At 46.1% G+C, this 25,375-nt stretch overlaps 1 protein-coding gene across 4 annotated transcripts in view; it reads left to right on the forward strand.

Annotated features, from left to right (window-relative positions):
* The window catches only part of VPS26C (VPS26 endosomal protein sorting factor C), a 56,757-nt gene extending 40,149 nt beyond the window's left edge, over positions 1-16,608 (forward strand). For all 4 annotated transcript variants that reach the window (XM_082246536.1, XM_082246537.1, XM_082246538.1 and 1 more), the window contains 3 exons: positions 14,040-14,190; positions 16,215-16,367; positions 16,473-16,608. In XM_082246536.1, the coding sequence (XP_082102662.1) occupies positions 14,040-14,190; positions 16,215-16,367; positions 16,473-16,555 (387 nt within the window). In that variant the 3' untranslated portion in view covers positions 16,556-16,608. The remainder of the gene's footprint in view (positions 1-14,039; positions 14,191-16,214; positions 16,368-16,472) is intronic.
* Positions 16,609-25,375: the final 8,767 nt, after the last annotated feature.

Here is a 25,375-nt window from a genome sequence, read left to right on the forward strand (position 1 = left end):
CACAGTCTTCTTCTTCTCCAGGTTCTGTGACAGTAAGTCCCACGCTGCGCACCTGCAGACAGTGCAGTGCGTGCTGAAAGTGGGTAGAGGCGGAGCCAAATTGTAAAAGGCGAGGACTGGGAGGCGGCGGGGCGGCGGCCTGGAGGAGAAGAGGCTCAGAAGGGGTGACGTCACTGGTTGCTAGATGCTAAGCGGCCTCTAGCCTAGCAATCAGTGCTCCCCGCAGAGAGACAGCGCCGCCGACACAGGACAGAGGCAGAGAGAGCAGCGCCGCCACCGCAGCCACAGGACACGAGCGGATGATAGATGGTCAGTAAGGCGGTCTGAATCCCACCACTGCCTAACATGCGCTTCGGATGAAATTGGAATTTTTCCCACGGCACACCAGGCAATATCTCACGGCACACTAGTGTGCCGCGGCACAGTGGTTGAAAAACACTGCTGTAGGAGTCCTGCATGGCAACCACAATCTGCTGATTGCTGGTGCAATGCTTTCCAGGCTCCTACAAAAAAGAATTGGTAGATGCACATTTTTTTTTTTAAATATAAACTTTATTGAAACCCAAAGTGGTAACCACAAAATAACTTACAACAACAGGACAAAAAATGTCTTCAAGACTCGTAAACAATCAAACAGAAGGTAATGGCAATGCCACACTATGTATGCACAGTTATCGGCTCGTGTCATTTTAGAATTTCTTAGAAAGAAGGAAGAAAAAAGAATGGGCGACAGAAAGCCATCACCCTGTTAGGTTAGGGAAAGAAGAAGAGGGGGGGGGGGGGGGGGGGAAAGAGGGGTGAGGGGGTGGGAATCAGGAGCAGTGGAGGAGCAGACGGGCTGTCATATCCAGTAGAGCCTGTAAGGGGGGGGGGGGGGATTATTCTCCAAGTATAGCCACCCCTTCCACTGAAAGGACAAAAAGATTCCACAAATCCCATGTTTTGAAGTATTGCTCCCGTTTGTGTTGGGTCGTGAAGACCAGGTCCTCCATCCTGTTTATCACTTCTACTTTTCTTAACCAGTGTGTTGAGGTCGGGCGTGAAGATTTTTTCCAGTGTAGAGGTACACAAGATTTAGCAGTGTTCACCAGATGTCGGACAATTGATTTCTTGTACTGTGTTGGTGGAAAGTCAGAAAGGTGCAGGAGAAAGAAAGCAGGGTCATCTGGGATAATGCGTTCTGTATATTTTTGTGTGATCTTGCAAACCTCCGACCAGAAATGGGCGAGTTTAGGACAGGACCAGAATATATATAATAAAGTGCCCTCATGACTCTGGCAACGCTAGCATCGGTCTGAGGTGTCTGGGAAGCATCTGTGGCGTCTAGCCGATGTGAAGTACCACCTTGTCAAGACCTTTAAAGTTGGTCTCTTGTATTTTAGTACAGATCGAGGAGAAGAACGCAAGGGTAATTCTACATTGTGTTTGTTTTGTTGTAAAAGGTCGGCCCAGATCGGTCTCCCACTTATGTATCCAGGAGAGTCGAGGGTGCTACATGCACATTTTTTAACCTGCAAATAATATGCATTTACTTTTTAAGTTAAAAAAGAAAAAGTTTTAAAAATGAAAGTTTATAAAAATAAATTTATATTTTTTAAAGTCCCCTGCCCCCACATACACGTAAACGTGTGCATTGGGTGTGCTGTCGTATGAGAATGATTGTGCAATACTGTGTACATATTATATTTTGAAGCGCACACCGGACTGAGAGCGATAATTCTAGGGCCATCATTCACTCTGGGGTTGAAGTTATCTTCAGGCCTAAAATTTGTATATTAATGTGTGCAAAAAAAAAAAGCTCTGGCAATGAAAACTAGGTTGGGCGTCAGTTAAAGAGGACCTAAGGGAGAGCCTAACGAAAAAAGACACATACAGTATATTCCATCCATTGAGACCATATTGCATCAAACATCTACATGGCATTTTGCAAGTGGAAGATACTGTACATCTATTACGTTTAGAGATTCATTCAGAAAGAGTGGGTGGGCAAGGTGAGGCCCATTTTAAGGCATTTATCCTACGGGCTACAAATAAACTCTAGAAGGAGTGAATATCAAATTATAGTCCATACAAATTTTTTTAAAATGGACCAAGATGCATGTTAGAAGCTCCATAGGAAGATTAGTGCCAAACACAACATTCAGGGTTCCCACAACCTAAAATCACTTTTATTTAAACATAATAATCATTCTGATAGTTGCCAGTCTCCAGCAAAAAAGCTGTTGTCCCCAAACAGCAAATCAGATTCAAAGAGGAATGTGATTGGGCCATTCCAGACAATTTTAGACACCTTGACAAGTGATGCCCAGTTTCTCCTCTTTAGCTCTCACGTGTCACAGTGTGTACACTAAAGCCAGCCATAGATGGTGCGATTTTCTTTCCTGCAACCATGGGTTGCGGAAAAGAAACTCATTTGATTCCCCCATCAACACTGTGAGTGTTGATGGGGGAATCCCTCCTGCGGAGCCATTGTATTCTCAGGGAGAGGGGAGCCATCTCTGCCAGGAGAACATACAGTGATTATTGTTAGCAGCTATAGCTGCTGGCAATGATGGTATGAAAAATCCGACAGGTTGGTTATACCCAAGCTGATTGATCAATCAATTTGGGTACAATCAGCCTGCCCATACATGGTTGGAATCTTGGCCGGTCCCCGTTGAACTAGCTGAGATTCAAACCGTATGGCTGGCTTAAAGGATAAGTTCACCTTTGGGAACATGTTACTATTCCACCTGTTTTTAGGGTGGAACATGCAACCTGTTCCCAGTGCTGCAGCCGCTGCCCGATTTGCACCTCCTGGCCTGTGACCACAGTACAGGGAGAATTTCCCCGTACTAACTGTCAGTTTTTGAAATCAGTGCAGCTGTGCAGGGTTCTGCCCACACGGCCGCGCCATTCATACAGAGCTCTGTGTATGAATGAATCACAAGCTCAGACATCCTTTGCGATGTTGGCTGGTAGTTCATTGAGTCTTCCTGTCAGTGTATCTGCTTGGTGCTTGCCTGTACAGGATGTGTGGGCACACAGATACACTGACAGATCTTCAGGAGACTTGCATGGCACCAGCGATCTGCTGATCGCTGGTACAATGCTTTACAGGCTCAAAAAAAATAAAAATAAATGCACACTTTTTTTTTTTTCCAGTAAACTTCTCATGTAAGAACTGCTATTTCTTAACAGTCAGAGTCAGGCCTGCCCTGGACAATGACTTTTGAAATCTAAAGTTCAACTCTGGTGCCTGTGGGGGGATGAGGACATTTCTTGACACTTTGACATATGAGGATCTCTGTGTTTAGGGCTATTGTCAGCAGAGGCTTCAGATCTTTAGCGTCCATCTCCATCTGGTTAGTGCAAAAGGACACAAATCTCCTTCCGAAGTAGAAAAATTGTGAGTTCCTTCAGCTAATTCATAATCCGCAACTGAGCTGCTGTCTTGAACATGATAGGCTTTTTGGCTGCGATGTGAATGTTCACAGTCTGTTTTTATTGCAGCGTAGAGAAATATTTATTAATGATTTAAATGCCCCCTCCTGGAATTCCCTGTTCCTCTGTCAGTAATGTGCCGCCTGTCACTTTCCCCAGACGTTAATTCAGGGTGACTACTGAAGCCGTGTGACTCGAAAACTGCCAACGCACTGAGGATCATTACTCTTAATCTGGCCACGCTACTGCTTTGGAGAAGCTGCAGAGAAAGCAAAATAAGTTTGTGCCTAGACCAACCCGAAAAGTACAGTGTGAACCTTCCAAACGATCATAATATGGCAGAATGTGAGGAACTTGGCTCCTTTATAATTGGGATAGAATTACAGTAAATTGGAACAAACTGTACTGTACACCTTAAGGTGCCTGTTTATAATACACACTGATCCGTGTGGGCTGCTGGGAAGCATTTGACATTACAATGAAAGATTTATTGATGTGTACTATGAGCCGCAGTGTTTAAGGTGGCAATTCGCTGCTAAAGTTTCTTAAAGGTGGTAACCAGAGTTCCAGTCTGGGAAAAAAAATCAAAAGTCAGCAGCTACAAATACTGTAGCTGCTGACTTTTATAATAAGGACACTTACCTGTCCAGGGATCCCGTGAGGTCGGCAACCCACGCTGATTCGTCCATCGTCTTTGGGTGCAGGCACGGGCATTGCAAGTTAGGAAAACCGCGAGTGAAGCCTTCAGGCTTCACAGTCAGTTTCCTACTGCGCATTCGCGGTCTTCTTGGAGACACACAGGTCCCAGAAGGCAGCCGGGGGAAGGAGAATGGGTCGGACATGACGTAGATCGCTGTGTAGCGATCTTACCAGGAAGTGGGAAGGGGTACCTGTCAAGACCAGGAACCCCCTCCCCCCCCCCCCCCCAAAAAAGTGCAGGGTGCAAACAAGCAGGCTTCCCCTTTTGGGTGGAGCTCTGCTTTAACCTTTAGGTGTCAGTTACTCAGTTTTGTTATACTTTTGCAGCAAGGGTTACTAAGTAATTGAATATCTCCTATGAATCTTAAAAGGCTTTAAAGCAAATGTAAACCCAGTGAATGACAAGTAAAGCTGCAATCATAGGGCCTTATCACTGCCGTACCACCACTTTACAAAAAAACATATTTGTAAAGTACAGCAAAAAAAAAAAAAGAGAGCCCAGTTATGTGAGCTTTCATTCATGTGCTCTCTTTCAGAGTTCTAGGCAAAGAGAACTAATTGGGACACTGCAACCTGCATTCTATGAAAAGCACAGATAGAGGTATTCACTCTCTGATATAAACAGGCCCCCAGGTTTGCCAGATCCATGTGTGTGATAAACAATTTCAGTTTAACTTTTTATTCATTTATTGTTATTGAAGTATACCAACATATACAAGACAAAAAAGCATGGAGAAATCTTCCATTACATCCGAAAAGCAGAATTGACATAGTCAAATATACATCTCTCTCTGTTAAACACAAAATAAAAAATAGAAAAAAAATACAGAAACTGATGGCTAACGAAATTTAGAATCATAGCGTCAATAAAGTTTTTGCATCATACATATCCTTTCCTAGCCAAATACATTCAAAGGCGCCGGCATTACAAATATATATGGATTACTGGAACCTAAATAAAGCTTGGTAGAACCGTACCAGTATAACAACCTATATAAAACCAGCAACTCTTGTGGACACACAAGGTGATTAATAGGCTGACCAATAATTCCATTTATGGTCGAAGATACGCATGGAATCCATAATGGTGGGGTGTACCCTCTCCATCAGTTTTATGGATTCCAGGTGATGGAACTACCTGAGACCAGGGCACAGAGGGGGACAGCCAGTTTAGGGCTATCGCCCATTGAATGGCACTGATTTATATTTTTTTAATCCTGTGTTACATCCGTGCTTCTTACCTCCAGTAGCCTCTTTGCAGCCGCTTTCTGTCTACATACATTCAAATGTGTTATTACTTTACAGAAAGTGAAAAAAGGAATATTAAGCTTTTCCAAAAAATATCAGTGTCTGCATTTTTCTTTACAAACTCAAACATTTATTGTATGAACTGAAAAATGCTTGAAGATTCAGCTTTTCCGGTGAATCAATGAATCAGTATTTCGTTGCATAAGTAAGCACTGTTTCTGAGAACTGTTTCACATCTGTGTTGCATGGGGTCGACCAACTTCTGGCACCTGTGAACAGGTATTCCAGCCCAGGACGATTGCACTACATTCCACAATTCCTCTGCATTTCTTGGTTTTACCCCAAAAACAACATTTTTGATGTCACCCCACAAGTTTTCTATTACATTAAGGTCCAGGGATTGGGCTTGCCACTCCATAACTTTAATCTTCTTGGTCTGGAACCAAGATGCTGCTCGCTTACTAGTGTGTTTGGGATCGTTATCTTGTTGAAACACACATTTCAAGGGCATTTCCTTTTCAGCATAAGGCAACATTACCTCTTCAAGTATTTTGATGTATTCAAACTGATCCATGATCCGTGGTAGGCGATAAATAGGCCCAACACCATAGTATGAGAAACCTTCCCATATCATGAAGCATGCACACCATGCTTCACTGTGTTCACAGTGTACTGTGGCTTAAATTCTGTGTTTGGGGGGTCACCTGACAAACTGTCTGTGGCCACTAGACCAAAAAAGAGCAATCATGTTTTCATCAGTCCACAAAATGTTGTGCCATTTCTCTTTAGGCCTGTCAATGTGTTCTTTGGCAAATTGTAACCTCTTCAGCACGTCGTTTTTTCAACAATGGAACTTTTTCGGGGGCTTCTTGCGGATAGCTTGGCTTCACATAGGCGTCTTCTGTTTGTTAAACTACTCATAGATAACTACACCTTCGTTGATCACCCTGGAGCTGATCATTGGCTAAATCTTTGTCATTTTGGCTATTCTTCCATCCATTCGAATGGCAGTTTTCTTCCACGTCTTTGTGGTTTTGGTTGCCATTTTAAAGCATTTGAGATGATTTTAGCTATCCGTTTCTGCACTTCTTTATCCATTTTTCCACTCTCCAATCAACTTTTCAATAAAAGTATGCTGTTCTAAGATCACCTGGATAATGACCCAGGAAAAGATGGTCAGCGTATTGTCCAACACGGTTCCCAAATTTGAACTGGTCTGGGAGCCCTGGGCCACATATGTAGGCATCTCTCTGATTCCTGGAGTAACCTTAAGTTCGATTCTGATGTTGCCAGCTCCTGGGGACTGGCTGTACTCGCTTCCTCCTGTCCTATTCTCTCCCCTTTTCTCCTTCCTTTCCTTTTCTACCTCTTTCCCTCTGCTTACTAGTGATTTTCTGGGCCTCATGGCCTCTTCTCTGAGTTTACGAGAGGTAACAGATTTCAATAAAGTTGCTTTTGACATGGGAGATGGCGCCCTAGCATATTATCTGAACGTGGGTGGTGTGTTCAGCTTTTTCCTAACCAGTATTTTCCAACTTTGCACACACATGTTTTTCTTCCGGGCAGTGAGCTGGATGGCAGATTTGCAGTATTAGACCTCGCATTGCCATTGTTAATTGCACTGTTTTCTAACAACTGTCCATATTAAGCTCGATGTTATTGATGTTGTTCCGTCACTCAGACTGCTATCATATGCTCCTGCTGACGTTATCCTATTGACCACCCTGTACTGTTCTTATTGTGCTGTCTCTTAGTTATGTTACTCTCTCAACAATTTTGTTGTATTTTACTGCTATGTTCACTTATTTTTCCTGAATAAAAATTATTGAAAGAAAAAAAGTACGCTGTTCTTCTGAACAATGTCAGGACCGACCCAGCTGCTTTCCTCTGTAACCACTTCAGCTTCAGAATGTTTACCCCCCTTCATGACCATGCTGTTTTTCGCAATTCCGGCACTGCGTTACTTTAACTGACAACTGCGTAATCGTGCGACGCGGTACACAAAAGTGATGTCCTTTTTTTCCTCTTTCATTCATTGACAGACACAGCTCCTGATCTTCTTAACCATTGGGTTATACTGCCCCCTACAGGAGTAGGACACTAGGCAGAAAAAAAGTCTTGCTATGCCTATGGGCAGTCCCAGGGGGTATACTCCCTCTCTTTGCTATAGGTACTCAGTTTTTTTCTGCCTAGTCAGGAGTAAGGACCTAGTTCCTTGCTGGGATCTCTGGTCCTGGCAATTTTTAATTTTTTAGATTTTTTTTTTTTTCTCTAGGATTTTTTCCTGTGAGATCTACATTCAACTGCCGGACTGGGTGACGGGCTGGATAATCTAGATCCAGTGGTCACCCCAGTCTGGCCAGCAAGCGCGCGCAGACCTTAACTCTGTGCTAGGTCGGCCACGACGTAGCCCCACCAGACGGGGGCTGGCCTGCGAGTTAAACGCCTCGCTCGGTCGCATACGACCTGGTAATGGGGGCAGGGGATGCGCCTCCTGTGACCAGGTGATCGACTGTGAGGGGGGGGTCTACCTGGTGGGAGCTTCTGCCAGGGCCTCCTTCCTGCCTGTGCCATTTTCTGAGGCCTAGGGATCCTTCCTGGGTCCCTGGGAGCTTTGTGGTGCTGCCATTTTCTTGTAGCCTGTGTGCTTAATGCACGGCGGCCATGTTTGTGTAGTCCGGTGGCCATTTTTCAGTGGTTTGCCATTGAAGTGGAGCCCTCTGGGTGGCAATTTCGGCTGTGGGAGCCCCTCCTCATCCTCTAGTTATGACTCCTGGATCTTTTAATTTCCTGATCGCCGTTCGTGCAATGCAGATTCTCCTTGTAGCTGCGCTACCTTGTTTCTGCAGGGTGGTGAGTCTGGTGGGGTCCTCTCCCCCCCTCTACTTAGGATCAATTGGTGCTCTGTGGCTGGCAACCAGGTAGGCTGCCATAGCGGTGGGGGTTGTCCCTTAGCAGTATTTTACACTTTTTTGTGGGGATCCCCCTGGTGACTCATAGAGTCTTTTGGAGCACAATTCCCCACCTAATCCCCTCTCTGAGGCTGCGGGGCCCTCTGGGTCCCATCCATCCATTAATGCACTGACGGTGGTCCTGTAGTCCTTGGTGTCCTGGGAGGAGGTGACTTTTGGGCAACGGGCTGGCCAAAAACGCCCCGCCTTCCCCTGCCTCATCTGTCTCATCAGATCCAGAATTTGATTCGTCCACCGCGGATGTGGGTCACCCTGCTGGGTCTGCAACCACGCGCCCTGAATCCTCAGTAAGTGAGAAGGATTCCTCCACTTCTGCAACCGCGTACTATGAGAAAAGATTAGAGGAACTGAATTTATTCTGTCTTGAGAAAAGGAGATTAAGGGGGGATATGATCAACATGTATAAATACATAAGGAGTCCATATAGTGAACTTGGTGTTGAGTTGTTCACTTTAAGGTCAACACAGAGGACAAGGGGGGGCACTCTTTACGAGGAAAACAGATTTTGTCTCCAAATACGGAAATGTTTTTTCACCGTAAGAGCTGTGAAATGTGGAATAGACTCCCTCCAGAGGTGGTTCTGGCTAGCTCACTAGATTTCTTTTAAAAAGGCCTGGATTCTTTCCTAGGTGTACATAATATAAATGGGTACTAAAAATCTTTTTAGGTAAAGTTGATCCAGGGAATATCCGGGATCAGGAAATAATTTTTTTTCCCCTGCTGTTGCAAATTAGATCATGCTTTGCTGGGGTTTATTTTTGCCTTCCTCTGGATCAACAGTATAGGATTGTGTATATGGTATTGTATGGTTGGGTTTTCAATATTGTTTTTTTTTGTTGGTTGAAACGGATGGACTTGTGTCTTTTTTCAACCTGACTAACTATGTACGAAAAGGCGCTGGTGGACGCGCACTGATTGTAGCTTAAAGATGGAGGACACCGCTGTAGCTGCGGTGGAGGCGCAAGTTTCCTTTGGTATTTACAAGCCATCCAGGGCGGAAAAAGTGTTCCCTTTCCCCTTCTATTTTGACAGAATTGTCACTAAATAGTGGGGAGGACCAAAGCGTCCCCTTGGGGTCCCTAAGTGATTTTTCTAGGCGATACCCCTATGAGGAGTGACTTCTTAAGTAGTGGACTGTTCCACTGGTGGTGGACCCTTGGGTTTCCAGATTAAACAGGGCAACCATAATTCTGGTTGAAGAGTCCCCGTCCTTTAAGGACCCGACTGACAGGAAGGCGGAGGGTGTGGCCTGCAATATGTACACCCTGGCTGGTTCGGCAGATACTTAGTCAAATTCAGCCATTTAAATTAGGGATAGACCGATATGGTTTTTTCAGGGCCGATACCGATATTTTGGTCACAAAGTATCGGTATCTGCCGATATGGGCTAATATTTTGTACATTTAAATTTTTGAAAAATAAAGACAGTTTTTGACACAAATCTGGTACTGAACATGTTAATGTTTGTTTGTTAACATTTTTAACATTAAAGGCTCATTCTTCACACCTTACCTGCGTGAAAACTGATAGGAAAACCGCACAGCATTCACTTGCAGGTACATCAGTTTCACATCATGTGAACGAATGAGTCCTAAAAGAGTAGACAATTTTAAAAATAAATTGCTGGGAAAATATTAACTAAAGGCTTCCAAAAACAAAATTTACATAAAGTGCTGCAGTAGTGCACTCACTGTCTGCAATGATTAAATCTAGTAGCTGCAGTGCAAAAGACAGTGGACTGGACACTAGTACTACTCGCGTTCCATACTCCCAATTAAGTAGAACAATATTATAGTGCAGAAAGCATAACATTTCAGCATATTCACCAGTTAAACGGCTTCTGTTTTTTTCATAAATTACTGCTACTTCACTAAAAACACACTCACTTGGTACCGAGGAAGGAGGAGCAGAAAGGGATCTTCTAGCATGAGAAGCAAGTCTTTTGTAGCGTGCCTCATTTTCTTTCCACCACTGAACACCACTTCTTCTGTCAATTACCAGTTCCTTCAAATAGAGATGAAGTTCATTATTCAGGGTCATTATTGCAGATACAGAAGAATCCTTTGCATGAGGCCCCAATAAAACACTGAACGTGGCATCTATTCGACTACGATGAAGTTTCTCTTCTGTCTGTTGTCTTTTTGGACATTTTTCTCTTATTGCAGCATCCTGCTCTTCCAGATTAGAAAACTGCTGTTCCTGACTTGTCTTTTCGGCAGGAACCTCCTGCACCTCATGTTGAATATCTTCTGTCAGCCATTGTTTTGCCTTGGCCAATACCTCATCAGAAGAGAAAGCACGATTCTTGTATCGAGGATCCAAAAGACATGCAAGCACAACATTTTTATTCTCTTTATGCTTCTCAAAACGTTTGGCGACGCTGTCCCTCGTGGCCTGCCTACATGTTTTAGTGCTACAAGTGTTGGGTCCTTCATTCTCTTGAAGAAGCATCTTCAGCACTCTCGCACATGGGATAACAGATGAGTCGTAATGACTCACCTCTAGTGTCACTTCCTCAATGGGGAGGACGGTCTCAATGACATTGACTACAATGTCCCACTGATCAGCAGCAGTAGGACAAGAATATTCTCCATATTCACCTGAATAGATGGTAAGAACTCGCTTCTGCTCCAGCATTCTTTGCAGCATGTGAAGTGTTGAGTTCCATCGTGTTGGAACAGCATTAATCAAGTTGTTTTTGAGTAGGCCAAGGTCTTCCTAAATGCACCTCAGTCTCTGCTTGGCAAGTATTGAATGGTGGAAATGTCCTTTGCACCTCTTCAGCATGCTAATTCTGTCAAGCAAAACTCTCTGGTTTGACAGGCCATCATTTACCACAAGTTGGAGGGTGTGTGCCATGCAACTGAGGTCTGACACTTCAGCAAGTCTCATTCCTTTCACCATGTTCGCTCCGCTGTCTCAAAGCACAAGCATCACTCGGTCTTTGGTGATTCCCAAGTCTTCAAGCATGCCTAGAAACCTTTCTCTAATGTACTCCCCAGTGTGGGATCCTTGCATCATGTTTGTATTCAACACCAAATGCCTTCTTGTCTATCCACTGTCAATGAAGTGGCATGTAAGACTCATTAGTGACTCTGTTTGTCCTGACCAGCAGTCAGTCGTGAATGAGAGTGAGTTGCCAACATTCTCTGGTTTCAGCATAGCCTTTACTTTTCTCAACGACCTTTTGGTGAATCTTTCCCAGCATTTCGGTTCGATAATACTTGTCACTCTTCAGTGCGTACCTTGGCTCAACTATGGACATCAACCACTTAAATCCAGAGTCAGACACCATTGTAAATGGCTGGATATCAGTGACCATCATCTCTGTGATTACTCTGTCCAGCAGTTGGGATCTTCCATCCGAATTTAGCCACCTGGTTTTTATCTGAAACGTTATCGAAACATATCTGTTTTTGTTGCCTGTGATACTGGTATTTCACCTTGTGATTCATTGTTTTTTTCTGTGCTGCATGATATAATTTAACTTGATGAACTCTTAGATGGGCCCCAAGATTTGACGTATTTTTGGTTTTTGCAATTGCTGATCCCATGCTTGCATTGTTTGTGCACGTGTTGCACAGTGCTGCTGCTTTTCCTGGAGATGGAGACGAGAAATAGCCCCAGATCACACTTCTACTTTTTTTATCTGCATCCATCTCCATTGAAATTTGAAAGACACTACTAAAAAGTACTATTATTTATTTTAAAAAAAATATGGCTTGCTCTCTGTGGTGATGAGTGTCTGGCACCCTGTGGTGTGTGGCTGGCTGTCTGGCACCCTGTGGTGAGTGGCTGGCTTGCTGGCACCCTGTGGTGGGTGGCTGGCTGGCTGGCACCCTGTAATGGGTGGCTGGCTGTCCGGCAACCTGTGATGGGTGGCTGGCTGTCCGGCACTCTGTGGTGGGTGGGTGGCTGGCTGGCACCCTGTGGTGGGTGGCTGGCTGGCACCCAGTGGTGGGTGGGTGGCTGGCACAGGGGCTGTGGGTGGCTGGCTGGTACAGGGCCTGTGGGTGACTGGCTGGTACAGTACCTGTGGCTGGCACTGGCACCCTGTGGTGGGCGGGTGGCTGGCACTGGCACCCTGTGGTGGGTGGGTGGCTGGCACTGGCACCCTGTGGTGGGTGGCTGGCTGGTACAGGGGCTGTTGGTGGTTGGCTGGTACAGTGCCTGTAGCTGGCTCTCTGGCACCCTGTGGTGTGTGGCTGGCTGTCTGGCACCCTGTGGTGGGTGGCTGGCTTGCTGGCACCCTGTGGTGGGTGGCTGGCTGGCTGGCACCCTGTAATGGGTGGCTGGCTGTCCGGCACCCTGTGATGGGTGGCTGGCTGTCCGGCACCCTGTGGTGGGTGGCTGGCTGTCCGGCACCCTGTGGTGGGTGGGTGGCTGGCACCCTGTGGTGGGTGGCTGGCTGGCACCCAGTGGTCGGTGGGTGGCTGGCACAGGGGCTGTGGGTGGCTGGCTGGTACAGGGCCTGTGGGTGACTGGCTGGTACAGTACCTGTGGCTGGCACTGGCACCCTGTGGTGGGTGGGTGGCTGGCACTGGCACCCTGTGGTGGGTGGGTGGCTGGCACTGGCACCCTGTGGTGGGTGGCTGGCTGGTACAGGGGCTGTTGGTGGTTGGCTGGTACAGTGCCTGTAGCTGGCTCTCTGGCACCCTGTGGTGTGTGGCTGGCTGTCTGGCACCCTGTGGTGGGTGGCTGGCTTGCTGGCACCCTGTGGTGGGTGGCTGGCTGGCTGGCACCCTGTAATGGGTGGCTGGCTGTCCGGCACCCTGTGATGGGTGGCTGGCTGTCCGGCACCCTGTGGTGGGTGGCTGGCTGTCCGGCACCCTGTGGTGGGTGGGTGGCTGGCACCCTGTGGTGGGTGGCTGGCTGGCACCCAGTGGTCGGTGGGTGGCTGGCACAGGGGCTGTGGGTGGCTGGCTGGTACAGGGCCTGTGGGTGACTGGCTGGTACAGTACCTGTGGCTGGCACTGGCACCCTGTGGTGGGTGGGTGGCTGGCACTGGCACCCTGTGGTGGGTGGGTGGCTGGCACTGGCACCCTGTGGTGGGCGGGTGGCTGGTACAGTGCCTGTAGCTGGCTCTCTGGCACCCTGTGGTGGGTGGCTGGCTCTCTAGCACCCTGTGGTGGGTGGCTTGCTGGCACCCTGTGGTGGGTGGGTGGCTGGCTGGCATCCTGTGGTGGGTGGGTGGCTGGCACAGGGGCTGTTGGTGGCTGTCTGGCACCCTGTGGTGGGTGGGTGGCTGTCTGGCAGGGCCTGTGGGTGGCTGGCTGGTATACTGCCTGTGGCTGGCTAGTACAGGGCCTGTGGGTGGCTGGCTGGTATAGTGCCTGACCTGTGGCTAGCTGGTTGGTACAGGGCTTGTGGGTGTGGGTGGCTGGCTGGCACCGGGCTGCTGTGCGTGGGAGACCGTGTGGCTGTGTTACACTCCTGACTAGTCCAGACGATTAGGCCCAGTGCGCGGAGGCGCGTGGCGCAACATACGCAATGACATCACGACAATATCTGTAATGTCGGCAATTTCTGGGGCCGATACCGATATATCAGGAAAAGTGAATATCGGCCCTCCGATAATTGGCTTTGCTGATAATCGGTCAATCCGTAGTTTAAATACATTTAGTGATGTCTTAATGATTATAAAGTTGCATTGTATCGTGTTTGGCTTTAACATGACTGGCTGTTCTTGTTCTTCAGAGGGTCTCTCTACCAAGATTTCTCATCCGAGGTCACCTGGACTCCACTAACTGCCTCATCACACAGCCTCTGACAGGGGAGCTGATTGTGGAGACATCAGAGGTCGCCATTAAGAGTATTGAGCTGCAGCTGGTACGAGTTGAGACTTGTGGTAAGTTTGCAGTGTGGTTCTTTGCTTCCTTTTTAATGTTCTGAAACTGGGGTATGGCGAAACCCTTTTTAACATTCACATAATAGTGGGATTGTTTTCTCAGTGTTTTTTCTGCAGGTGAGGATAGCTGTACCTTGGCACTTTAATTGAGGTTAAAGCAGAAATAAAGTTCTGCTGTTATTTGCTGTGAGCAGGCAGTGTCTCTTCTGCAATAAACTTGCTTGCCCACAGCAATCCCCGAACTGGAAACTTAGCTGCGCATGGGCAGCTCAGCTTACAGAGGTCAGCCTGATTCCTGTGTGCAGGAATGAAGTCACCCCATGCCAGCTAATGAAGATTTTCCGAAGACCTGCACACAAGAGAAGATGCCTGCGAGAACTGTTGGGAAGGGGAGTATTAACCCCTTAGCTCTACTTTTAATGAGAACCTTTTAGTGCCATATCTGACATTGTTAGGTGCCATTTTCAAAGACCTGGGCTTTGACTTGCTTACTGGACCATTGAATAACCACTTCTTGATTCTGGGTAATAAATGTTCTATGATTGGTTATAGTCTAAGGCTCTAGGCAGTACCATCAGTCTCAATAGACTTAAGAATTGAAAATGTTCTTCTGGTGTTGAGGCGCCTGATATTTACATGGTTGTTGTAGGGCATGAAGCAAGAATAAAAATGACAGACCCAGAGCCTACACCTTAAATTAAAAAAAAAAAAAAAAAGCAGCTCCCATATTTATTTATTTATTGTTTTTATATGATGGATTCCCTTTAAAGGGCAACAGTACTTTATTCTTTACAATCCTCTAATCTGGTTGCTATGCCTTAGCACTGTTGCATGACACCACTCCACTGATTTCAGCATTGTCTGTGAAGGAGTGCTGGTAAGGGGTAGGGTTGCCACCTCATCCCTTTAAACCCGAACACATATGAATTACACAGGTTCTGAGGCTAATTTAATGCAGATAAGGCACCAAGTGAGTTTAATTACCACCTTAATCATCCACAGAACCTGTGCAATTTTTTTGTGTTCAGTTTCAAAGGGAAGAGGTGACAACCCTAGTAAGGGGAGTATATAAGTCACTTTGTCACCATACAGGGCAGTGTCCTGTTGAGGTTGGTGTGGGTGGGGGTGGAGGAATTTCTAGGAAAGTTACAGCTGTCCTTAAAGGGTTAGTCCACGTTTACAGAAAAAATGTAAAGGTGAACTGACACTGGACACCATCACCCCCTGTACTTACCTCCAGGGTTGCTGAGCTGTCAGCACTTCCACAGCCAGTTCAGCAGTCAGGGACTTGACATTTCTGCTCTTTCCCCTCTACACTTCAGGTACAGATCACATTATTTCTGATTGTTCAGCGCTGTCAGAGTGATGGCACTGACCAATCAAAATTGATCTGGTCCATCCTGAACGCTCACAGAAAAGAATGGGAATTTCCAATCCTCTGGCTGCTGGACCGGCTGTGGGGGTACTGACAGCTTGGCAACTCTGTAGGTAATTTGGGCTTTTGGAAACAAATATCAATCAGCGCAATCTAAAAACAATATCTATGAAGTGTACAGTGCATAAATTTCTGGCTGCCAACACTGTGCAAACCACTTCACATAGACCTAATGAATAAAAAAAAAAATATATATATATATATATATATATATATATGGGGCTTTTGTCTGGTGAAAGTTCACCTTTACATTTTTTTTGTAAAGGTGAACTAATCCTTTAAACCAGTGGTCCTCAACCCTGGCCTACAGGGCCCACTAACAGGCCAGATTTTCAAGATAACTGAAATACATCCCAGATTATATAATTTGCTGCTCAGTGATTGCAGTACTCTAGTCTGCATCTCCCCAAGGTAATACCTAAAATCTGGCCTGTTAGTGGGCCCTGTAGGCCAGGGTTGAGGACCACTGCTTTAAACCATCAAGCAAAATGGTCTGGCCTACATATCATTCAGCCATGACTTTATCACTCTTATATGTTGCTGGGTTATTACTACAGTATGTTAAATAGCAGTCTGCATATTTTCTTAGGCTGTGCAGAAGGCTACGCCAGAGATGCCACAGAGATCCAAAATATCCAGATAGCAGAGGGTGATGTGTGCAGAGGCCTCTCAATACCCATCTACATGATATTCCCCAGACTCTTCACCTGCCCAACCTTGGAAACCACCAACTTCAAAATAGGTAAAGCATCGTCTTCTACTCTGTGTGTAGAGAGGGTGACAATAGACCCATTGAATCAGTTTGCTTTGCACACGGTGCTAACTAAACTTTATTTGTCTTTGACAGAATTTGAGGTGAATATAGTTGTCGTTCTCCAGGATGACCATCTCATCACCGAGAACTTTCCACTCAAGCTGTGTCGCGTGTGATATTGGCTTCTGTTACCGGAGTCATCTGAGAAATGAGGGATGATCAGAGTGGAGCAGTCAGAGTTTATGACAACTTAAAAACCTCCAATCAGTCTTTGTGCAAATTCCACAGCAAGATACAATCTAGAGGCACTTTGGAATCTATTTATACCATTTGGTATTATTGAGGTAAACATTCATCAGCTGGTTGAATGAAGCATACAATTGTCAATCATCTTCTGGGGAACAGAATTGGTCACTATTGCCGAACTTTTATTAATCTGTGTTCTAGATTGAAAGTGGCAGCTGGAGAATTGACCGAAATCTGAATGACAGTACTTACATTTCATACACAACTCTCTAATAAGGGATTTTATGTTCTTCCTGCTATGTTGCCATAAAGTACAGCTGAAGATAATAAAGTGAATGAAAGTTAATATTCACTTACACCTCTTGTGTTTCCTTTTTTTTTATTCTTCTCTAATAAATACCCAGCAATCTTGACATTCATATAGGACCTGCCTTTAGTAGGGTGAACACTATAGGGTTATTTGCAACCCCAAGGGCTCTTTCACACTAGGAGTCCGTCAAACGGACTCAGTTTATCTCAGCAGGGGATGACAGCTGTTCTCCGCGCTGTGTGCAGAGACACAGCTGTCAGGTCCCCATGCATCTCTATGGGGGAATCGGATGGGAACAGACCGTCTGTCCGTTCTCATCCAATCCGCTGGACGGATGGAAAATAGTGTTTCCATCCGTCCAGATTTGTCGGATCGGATGTCAGCGGACATGTCTCCGCTGACATCCAATGCCCCATACTCATGCATGGGGTGACCGTACAGATCCGCCAAAAAAAAAAAACGGACAGGCGGATCTGAACGGTCCACCTGTTTGAAAGGGGCCTAAGTGTGCAAAATCTGGTGTAGCTGTGCATGGTAGCCAATCGGCATCTAATGTCAGCTTGTTTAATTTAAACTTTGACAGAAAAAAACTGGAAGCCGATTGGCTTCTATGCAGAGCTGCACCAGATTTTGCACTCTCCGGTTTTAGTAAATCAACTCCTATATGGCCTGTAGTGAATTCACTAAAGGGTTAAAGCTTGCTGATAATCTGCCAGTCTGGTTTGAAAGGTTTGAAGGGGTAAAGTGAAGAGGAGGAAGGGAACAAAAGTAGATCTTGCAGCCCTGGAACCCCGCTTCCTGCACCCAAGCATTTGGAACGCAGGATGCCCAAGTGTTCACAAAGGCCAAAAAACGCCCTCCTACTCTGGAATGGAAGGGGACATCTTCATGCAGAGGAAGGCTTGTCTAAGGATTTAGTAGAATTGGACTGTGAGACTTTGCAGGTGGACGAGAAGCCTTGGCATCAAAGACGGGGGTCAAAGAGGGAGATTACATCAGTCCACTCATTAGTCTTCTTCCACTGAAAAAGAGGAGTGCTCTTACCACCAGTAACATCCATGATGGAAACAACTAGGGCTGTTCCCTCAAAGGGCATACAGACAAAACGCTTCTCACAAAATTGCACCACAGTTCAGCACTTTAGGCTGGGTTCACACATATGCGAACTGCATGTTTCCTCGCATCCAATTCCCATGGCTGGAGAGTGGGGCGGCCACGGTCTGCATATGGAAAGGGTCCTGTGTGTCTTTGGTTCTGATTCAGGTGCGATCTCAGGCAAAAATTCGGACCTGAATCGGTGAGCAGGGACGCACCGGTCCCCCTGCTGTGAACCCAGTCTTGGCTGGAGATCCTCACAGCTGTGGTGGTTTCACCCAGTCACATCTGGTCTGACAAAGTAAAATCAAAACCAGAATTGGTTGTAAGGTGGAACTTGCCAACAAGAATAGAGTGCTGGAGAAGGCTTACAACTGTTTATTGGCTAAACCAAGATATTTCTGCTCCAGATCAACAATCCCCACTTCCATATAGTGATCAAGGAGCGAGGGTGCTGCACAGCTTGTCTGTAAGATCAAGTAATGTACAAAAGTCCAGAATATTGCTGCACTCCTCGATATCGTTATTGAAGCAATAAATTGACATTGCAAGTATGGCAACAACGCTGAAAGGTTCTGCGCTTCACACTAAAAACAGCGCTTACTCAAAACTCCTATCCTATAGGATGTTTAAGCACTGTTTTTAGCTCGAAGCGCGGTACCTTTTAGCATTCCTACCATACTTGTGATGTCATTTTAATGCTTCAATAAAGATATTGAGGAGTGCAGCAATATTCTGGACTTTTGTCTGGTACTTTGTTTATAGGCTAAATTGTGAAAAGCAGGCGCATCTGCCACCAAAAGCATAGCTGCCTTGTTAAGGGGAGATCTGGCTGGATCCACAGAGGGAGGAGACCACTTCTCAACAAAATCTGCACCAAATGAATACAAGGCCAGCAAGCACTTACAATGCATCTGAAAAGTATTCAAAGCGCTTCACTTTTTGCCACATTTTTCTTATGTTACAGCCTTCCAAAATGGATTAAATGCATTATTTTCCTCAAAATTCTACAAACAATACCCCATAATGACAACGTGAAAGAAGATTGTTTTTTTTGAAATCTTTGCAAATGTATTAACATACACAAAAAAATCACATGTACATAAATAGGTAGTCACAGCCTTTGCCATGACACTCAAAATTGAGCTCAGGTGCATTCTGTTTCCACTGATCCTTGAGATGTTTCTACAACTTGAATGGAGTCCACCTGTGTTAAATTCAGTTGATTGGGCATGATTTGGAAAGGCACACACCTGTCTATATAAGGTCCCACAGTTAACAGTGCATGTCAGAGCACAAACCGAGTCATGAAGTCCAAGGTATTGTCTGCAGACCTTCGAGACAGGATTGTATTGAGGCACAGATCTGGGGAAGGGTACAGAAAGTTTTTCTGCAACTTTGAAGGTCCCAATGAGCACAGTGGCCTCCATTACCTGTATATGGAAGAAGTTTGAAACCACCAGAACTCTTCCTAGAGTGGACCGTCTGGCCAAAGTAAACAATCAGGGTAGAAGGGCCATAGTCAGGGAGATGACCAAGAACCTGATGGTCACTCTGACAGAGCTTCAGCGTTTCTCTGTGGAGAGAAGAGAACCTTCAAGAAGAACAACCATCTCTGCAGCACTCCACCAATCAGGCCTGTATGGTAGAGAGACCAGACAGAAGCCACTCCTCAGTAAAAGGCAAATGACAACACGTCTGGAGCTTGCCAAAAGGCACCTGAAGAACTCTCCGACCATGAGAAACAAAATTCTCTGGTCTAATGAAACAAAGATTGAGCTCTTTGGCCTGAATGGCAAGTGTCATATCTGGAGGAAACCAGGCACCGCTCATCACCTGGCCAATACCACCCCTACAGCGAAGCATGGTGGTGGCAGCATCATGCTGTGGGGATGTTTTTCAGTGACAGGAACTGGGAGACTAGTCAGGATCGAGGGAAAGATGAATGCAGCAATGTAAACCTGCTCCAGAGCGGTCTGGACCCCAGACTGGGGCAAAGGTTCATCTTACAACAGGACCACAACCCTAAGCACACAACCAAGATAACAAAGGAGTGGCTACGGGACAATGCTGTGAATGTCCTTGAGTGGCTCAGCCAGTGCCCAGACTTGAACCCGATTGAACATCTCTAGAGAGATGTGAAAATGGCTGTACACCGATGCTCCCCATCCAACCTGATGGAGTTTGAGGGGTCCTGCAAAGAAGAATGGGAGAAACTGCCCAAAAATAGGTGTGCCAAGTAGTATCATACTCAAAAAGACTTGAGGCTGTAATTGATGCCAAAGGTGCTTCAACAAAGTATTGAGCAAGGTTGTGAATACTTATGTACATGGGATATGTTTTTTATTTTTAATAAATTTGCCAAGGTTTCAAACTAACTTCTTTCATGTTGTCATTATTGGGTATTGCTTGTAGAATTTTGAGAAAAATATTAAATTTAATCCATTTTGGAAAAAGGCTGTAACAAAATAAAATGTGGAAAAAGTGAAGTGCTGTGAAAACTTTTCGGATTCACTGTAAGGGGTTAGCAAACATCCTATCAGGGGGTTTCCAGTCTTTATAATGAAACATTTGGAAATGAAGTTGCAAAGCTGCATTAGAGGCCCTATAAGACCCAAGGCTGGAAACAGCTCTAGTCTAAAGCATAGTACACCTGGTCCAAAAATCGTATGAAAAATACAGCATTCCAAGCAATCGTACAATAATCTGATCGTTAGTACACAGCTCTTCGAGAGCCAATCGCGACAGTTCATCCAAAATTATCTGAAGGAACAAACATTTTTTTGTACGATACCAGATCATACAATTTTCTTTTAATCAGTACAATATTCCTCTGAAAAAAATCGGAAGAACAAGACTTCCCATGCTCAGAAACTAAAGAATAAATTACATCACTTCCGAAGTTGTATTATGTCATACGAGATTTTTCGTAAGTTTAGTAATCTCTTCATTTTCGATATGAGACTAGCATGCAAAAACAAAAAAACAGACGATCATTTGCCCAATATTCTCATCATCATGTTACCAGGCTTAAAGTGTTAGTAAACTCAGGAGCCTGCATTCACTATATCTGGTCTCCCACAGTACACAGAACATGGAAATGCAATCGTTTTAGTAAATATAAACTGCTAAATACCTTTTGTCATCAGCAGTATATAGCAGTCTTGTGACTTCTATCAGATCCTGGTTAAAGCTTGTAGGAGGAGTTTTAATTCTACTCTGACTGTTATTTTAGGATGCAGGGCCCCTGACCCTCTGTCTGGACAGTGCTGATTGGTCCTGTGCTGAGCACATGCACCTTCCCAAGGAAAAAAAAAACTAGCAATATGCACCAAACTGAGCATGTGCAGAGTGACTCCAAAGGCTCTGTCTTTTAGGAGATGGATTGGGGACAGTGGAGGAAGGGGAGGATCAGAGAAGACAGGATCTAACATTTTTTTTAAACAATGTGCAGAATTAACCCTTCCACAGTGAGCATGCTTTACTGCATATACAGACTGATTTTACTGGTATGGGTTTAGTAACACTTTAAGTAACAGAAGGATCCTCTAGTGTCAGAGTAGTGCACATTGCATCAATAAGGGCTGGAATAGACTCTTATCTTGGAAGTTATAGCGGTAGACAGCAGTGTGACTCCTCAGGTGTAATCATATCTGACAAGGACTTGAGGGATTCAGAATCATTAATTTAGTAAATCAACTCCTATATGGCCTGTAGTGAATTCACGTAAGGGTTAAAGCTTGATGATAATCTGCCAGTCTGGTTTGAAGGGGTAAAGTGAAGAGGAGGAAGGGAACAAAAGTAGAGCTCTATGACCGGTGGCCTGGGAGTTGCTAAGGCTGTGGGCAAGTCAGATATAATGTGTCGGAGCGGGTAAAGGGGCTCGCTTATGGCCTCTATGATCAGAGTCCCCAGATAACTGGCTCATTTGGAACTCTTGCATTGCCATTGTAAAAACCTAAGCCAGCTACACCTGACGGAGCCGAAGACTCTGAAGAGGACAACATGACCTCAGACATTGGCACTGTCACAGTCAGGGCTGCTGTTAGTAATCATGGGTCCCCATACTGCCTACCTGACAAGGCCCCTCAGCCTGACTGAAGACATAGATTTGTCAGTCCTTTTCTCTACAAGCTCAGCTGCACAGATGAATGAATAGGAAGCGCTCTGAGGCTTCCTTCTCATTCACAAACTGAAGCATAGTAAATAGAGTTTACTATGGTTTAGTGATGAATGTACACAGGAGATAGTGGCACGATTTCTCACTGTAATCATTCAGGAAAGGAAGGGGCCAGGCAATGACACAAATTAACGCCCCCCTCCCCCCAGTCTCCATCCCAAAACATCCCCCTGTGTGCCTGCAGCAGCAGGTGGCGGGAGAGGAGAGAAGGGAAGCCAGGAGCACTGTGGGGAAAGGGGCACATGGGGGGCCCAGACAGCAGATGGAAGTGGTGCATGTGCTGGGACCAATCCCTCTGCAGTGCAGCCAGAGAGAGAAAGAAGAGGAGAAGCTGGCAGTGCTGCAGGAGGAGGTAGAAGTGGATCGGTGTCTGCAATAAGACAGTACAGCCGGCCTTCCTGCTCAACAGGTGCTGGGGCCCCCCTTTTGAATTGAGAGGGACCGGGCCCAGTACAGGAGGGCTGGCTTTACTGCCTTATCAGCGGCCCTGGTCACAGTAGGTTCACTGCAAGCAGCACAATCCCCTGCTGTCTAGACTCTCACGTCGGCGGCCGCAAGTACTTACAAAACCCGGTAACAGGTGAGGGTTAGTGACCAATGTAATTTTCCTCCTCCACCTCCCTATTCATTTTATCCTCCTTCCCAAACCTCCTATATCCCCCACCCCCTTTTAAATTCCATAGTCTACCCACTTCCATCCAAATGGGAAAACGTTGTGCAAGAGGGGGGATGCTTCTTCATGTTCCACCCAGTGGTCAGTCTCACAGTGCTAACCCCTTTTATGGCCAAACAAATGAAAATGAGGGAACTCTCAATGCTCAGCTTGAGACTTAACTGAGGTCCAGAGACAGAAGAGCTGTGGAGCAGCCACTGGACATTGAAAATCCACAGCAAACTTAACCTGACCAAGTTTAAACTCTTTGTATCCGGGCCAATTCTGACACTTTGCTCCTACATGTAAAAATCCTTTTTTTGCTAGAAAATTTCTTAGAACCCCCAAACATATTTTCTCTAGCGCTCATTGACAGACGTAGTCCTCGGTGATACACCACCTTCGGGTTATGTTGCCTCCACAGGAGCAGGACTAGACAGGAAATTAAAAAGCTCTGGCCACACCCTAGGGGCAGTCCCAGAGGGTATATCCTCTCTCTCTCTGCCTCAGCAAATCAGTTATTTTCTGTCTAGTTAGGAGTAAGGACCTAGATACCTTGCTGGGATCTTAGGTCCTGGCAAGATTTTTTTCTTAAAGGATTTTTTAGACCGCTTTTTTTCCAGTGTTTCTGTGAGATCTTCAAGCAAGAAAGCTGAACAGGGCGACGGGCTGGATGTTGAGATCCGGTGGTCACCCCAGTTCAGCCTACGAGCGCGTGCAGGCCATAGCTCCGCGCTGGGTCGGCCGCGACAAAGTCCCATTAAAGGACTGACCCCGCGAGTTAAACGTCTCGCTGAAACGCCAAAGACCATGAGTCACGGCGTCCATATCGGTCGACAGCCCTCCCGCCCCGGTGGAGAGGGGTACTGTCAGGAGTTGGTGCCCGCCTGGTTCCGGTATGGTGAGTAGTATGTTCCCCCTTTTCCCCTGACGGGTCTTGTGGTGAACGCGGGCCCCTCTCTGTATGGTAAGATAGAGTCCCTCTCTATCCTATAAATGACACAGATCCTCCTACTTTGAGTGTGATTTTATGTGCAAAAAGCCAGGAGGCTTGGTTTGGGAGCTAACAATCTAATTGTATACATGTTAAAAAGATTGTAATCTGTGGCATTCTGGGAATCTTATGGTGATAAGAATAAGCTACCTACCAGTCAGAAGCCACGGACATGTAGACTGCCTTCCTAATCAGATCTCCAGCTATTAGCAGGCCTCCCGAATGGCCATGCGGTCCGCCAGGGCCGGTACCGCCAACCACGCCAAATCCCCATGCAGAGAGAGTGTTGTGTGCCCTGCAGCACACCGCTATTCAGTACAGGCCGCCGCCATTTTTTTTTTTGCTGGATCGCACGAGCCGCCATTTTGGCGTAGCCTCGTGTCTCCAGCATGGGGGCGGCCATGTTTGAGGTGATCCAAACACCTCGTGGAGCTAGGGGAGGCGCCGGAAGGCGTGCAGAGGGGCGGAGCCGCCTCCTTTCTTCCTGGGCAGCCAGCCAAAAGACTTCCTGTTTGTCAAGACAGCGCTGTAACCTGTTGCAGTTAAACTCTGAGCATCAAGTGGTGAGCCTGGGGGTCTATCTCTCGCTCTCTCTCGATCGATAGGGATCCCTAGCAGGTAACACTAAGGGGCTTTTTGTGGCGCTGGGGGTCTGAAAAAAAAAAAAAAAAAAGTTTTTTATTTTTGAATTATATTATCCAGGAAGTAACTGGAATTATCATGGACCCTGCCACACATATTCCCCCACCTGTTTCCCTCGAGGGGGCCACGGGACCCGCCGGTGCACAGAGTGTAGAGTCATTTACAGCAATTTTGGAGTCTATGGTGGCTCGGGTGGAGGCGGCCTGTCAGGGACGGGGGTCAAGGAAGCGACCCCCGCCTACCCCTATACTATCTGACACCTCTGACTTTGATTCAGAGATGGTCACTGCAGTTGCAGGTTCCTCTGCAAGGGCTGTTATCCCAGGTAAAGCCCCCTCAGACAGTGAGGAGGACGCTTCTTCTCCTGCTATAATTCAGGAAGAAGCATTGGTGGACGCACTAGTTGTGGCAGTGCAGGAAACCTTAAAACTTGAGGCTTTACCGGCAGAGGCAACTGAAACAGAGATTCCTTTTGGTACTAATAAGCCCATCAAAACGGTGAAGGTTTTTCCTGTACCCAAATGTTTCGGTAATCAGATTAAAGGAGAATGGGAGCATTCTAAACGTACCTTTACTATTTCCAAGCGTATTGCTAGACGCTATCCGTTTGAGGAATCCATCATTAAGAAATGGACGGTACCACCAGTGGTGGATCCACCTATTTCCAGGCTGAATAAAGCCACGGTTATCCCAGTGGAGGACACTTCGTCCTTTAAGGATCCGGTGGATCGAAAGATGGAAGCAGAGTCCCGCACCATCTTCTCTCTGATAGGGTCAGCATTTAGACCAGTAATTGTTATTTGTCTAGTTTCCCAGACACTTACGGAATGGGCGAAAATGGTACGCCAAGACCTTAGGGGAAAAGATATTCCCCAGG

This window comes from Pelophylax lessonae (assembly GCF_965119305.1).
Source record: "Pelophylax lessonae genome assembly, chromosome: 2".
NCBI classification, from domain to species: Eukaryota; Metazoa; Chordata; class Amphibia; order Anura; family Ranidae; genus Pelophylax; species Pelophylax lessonae.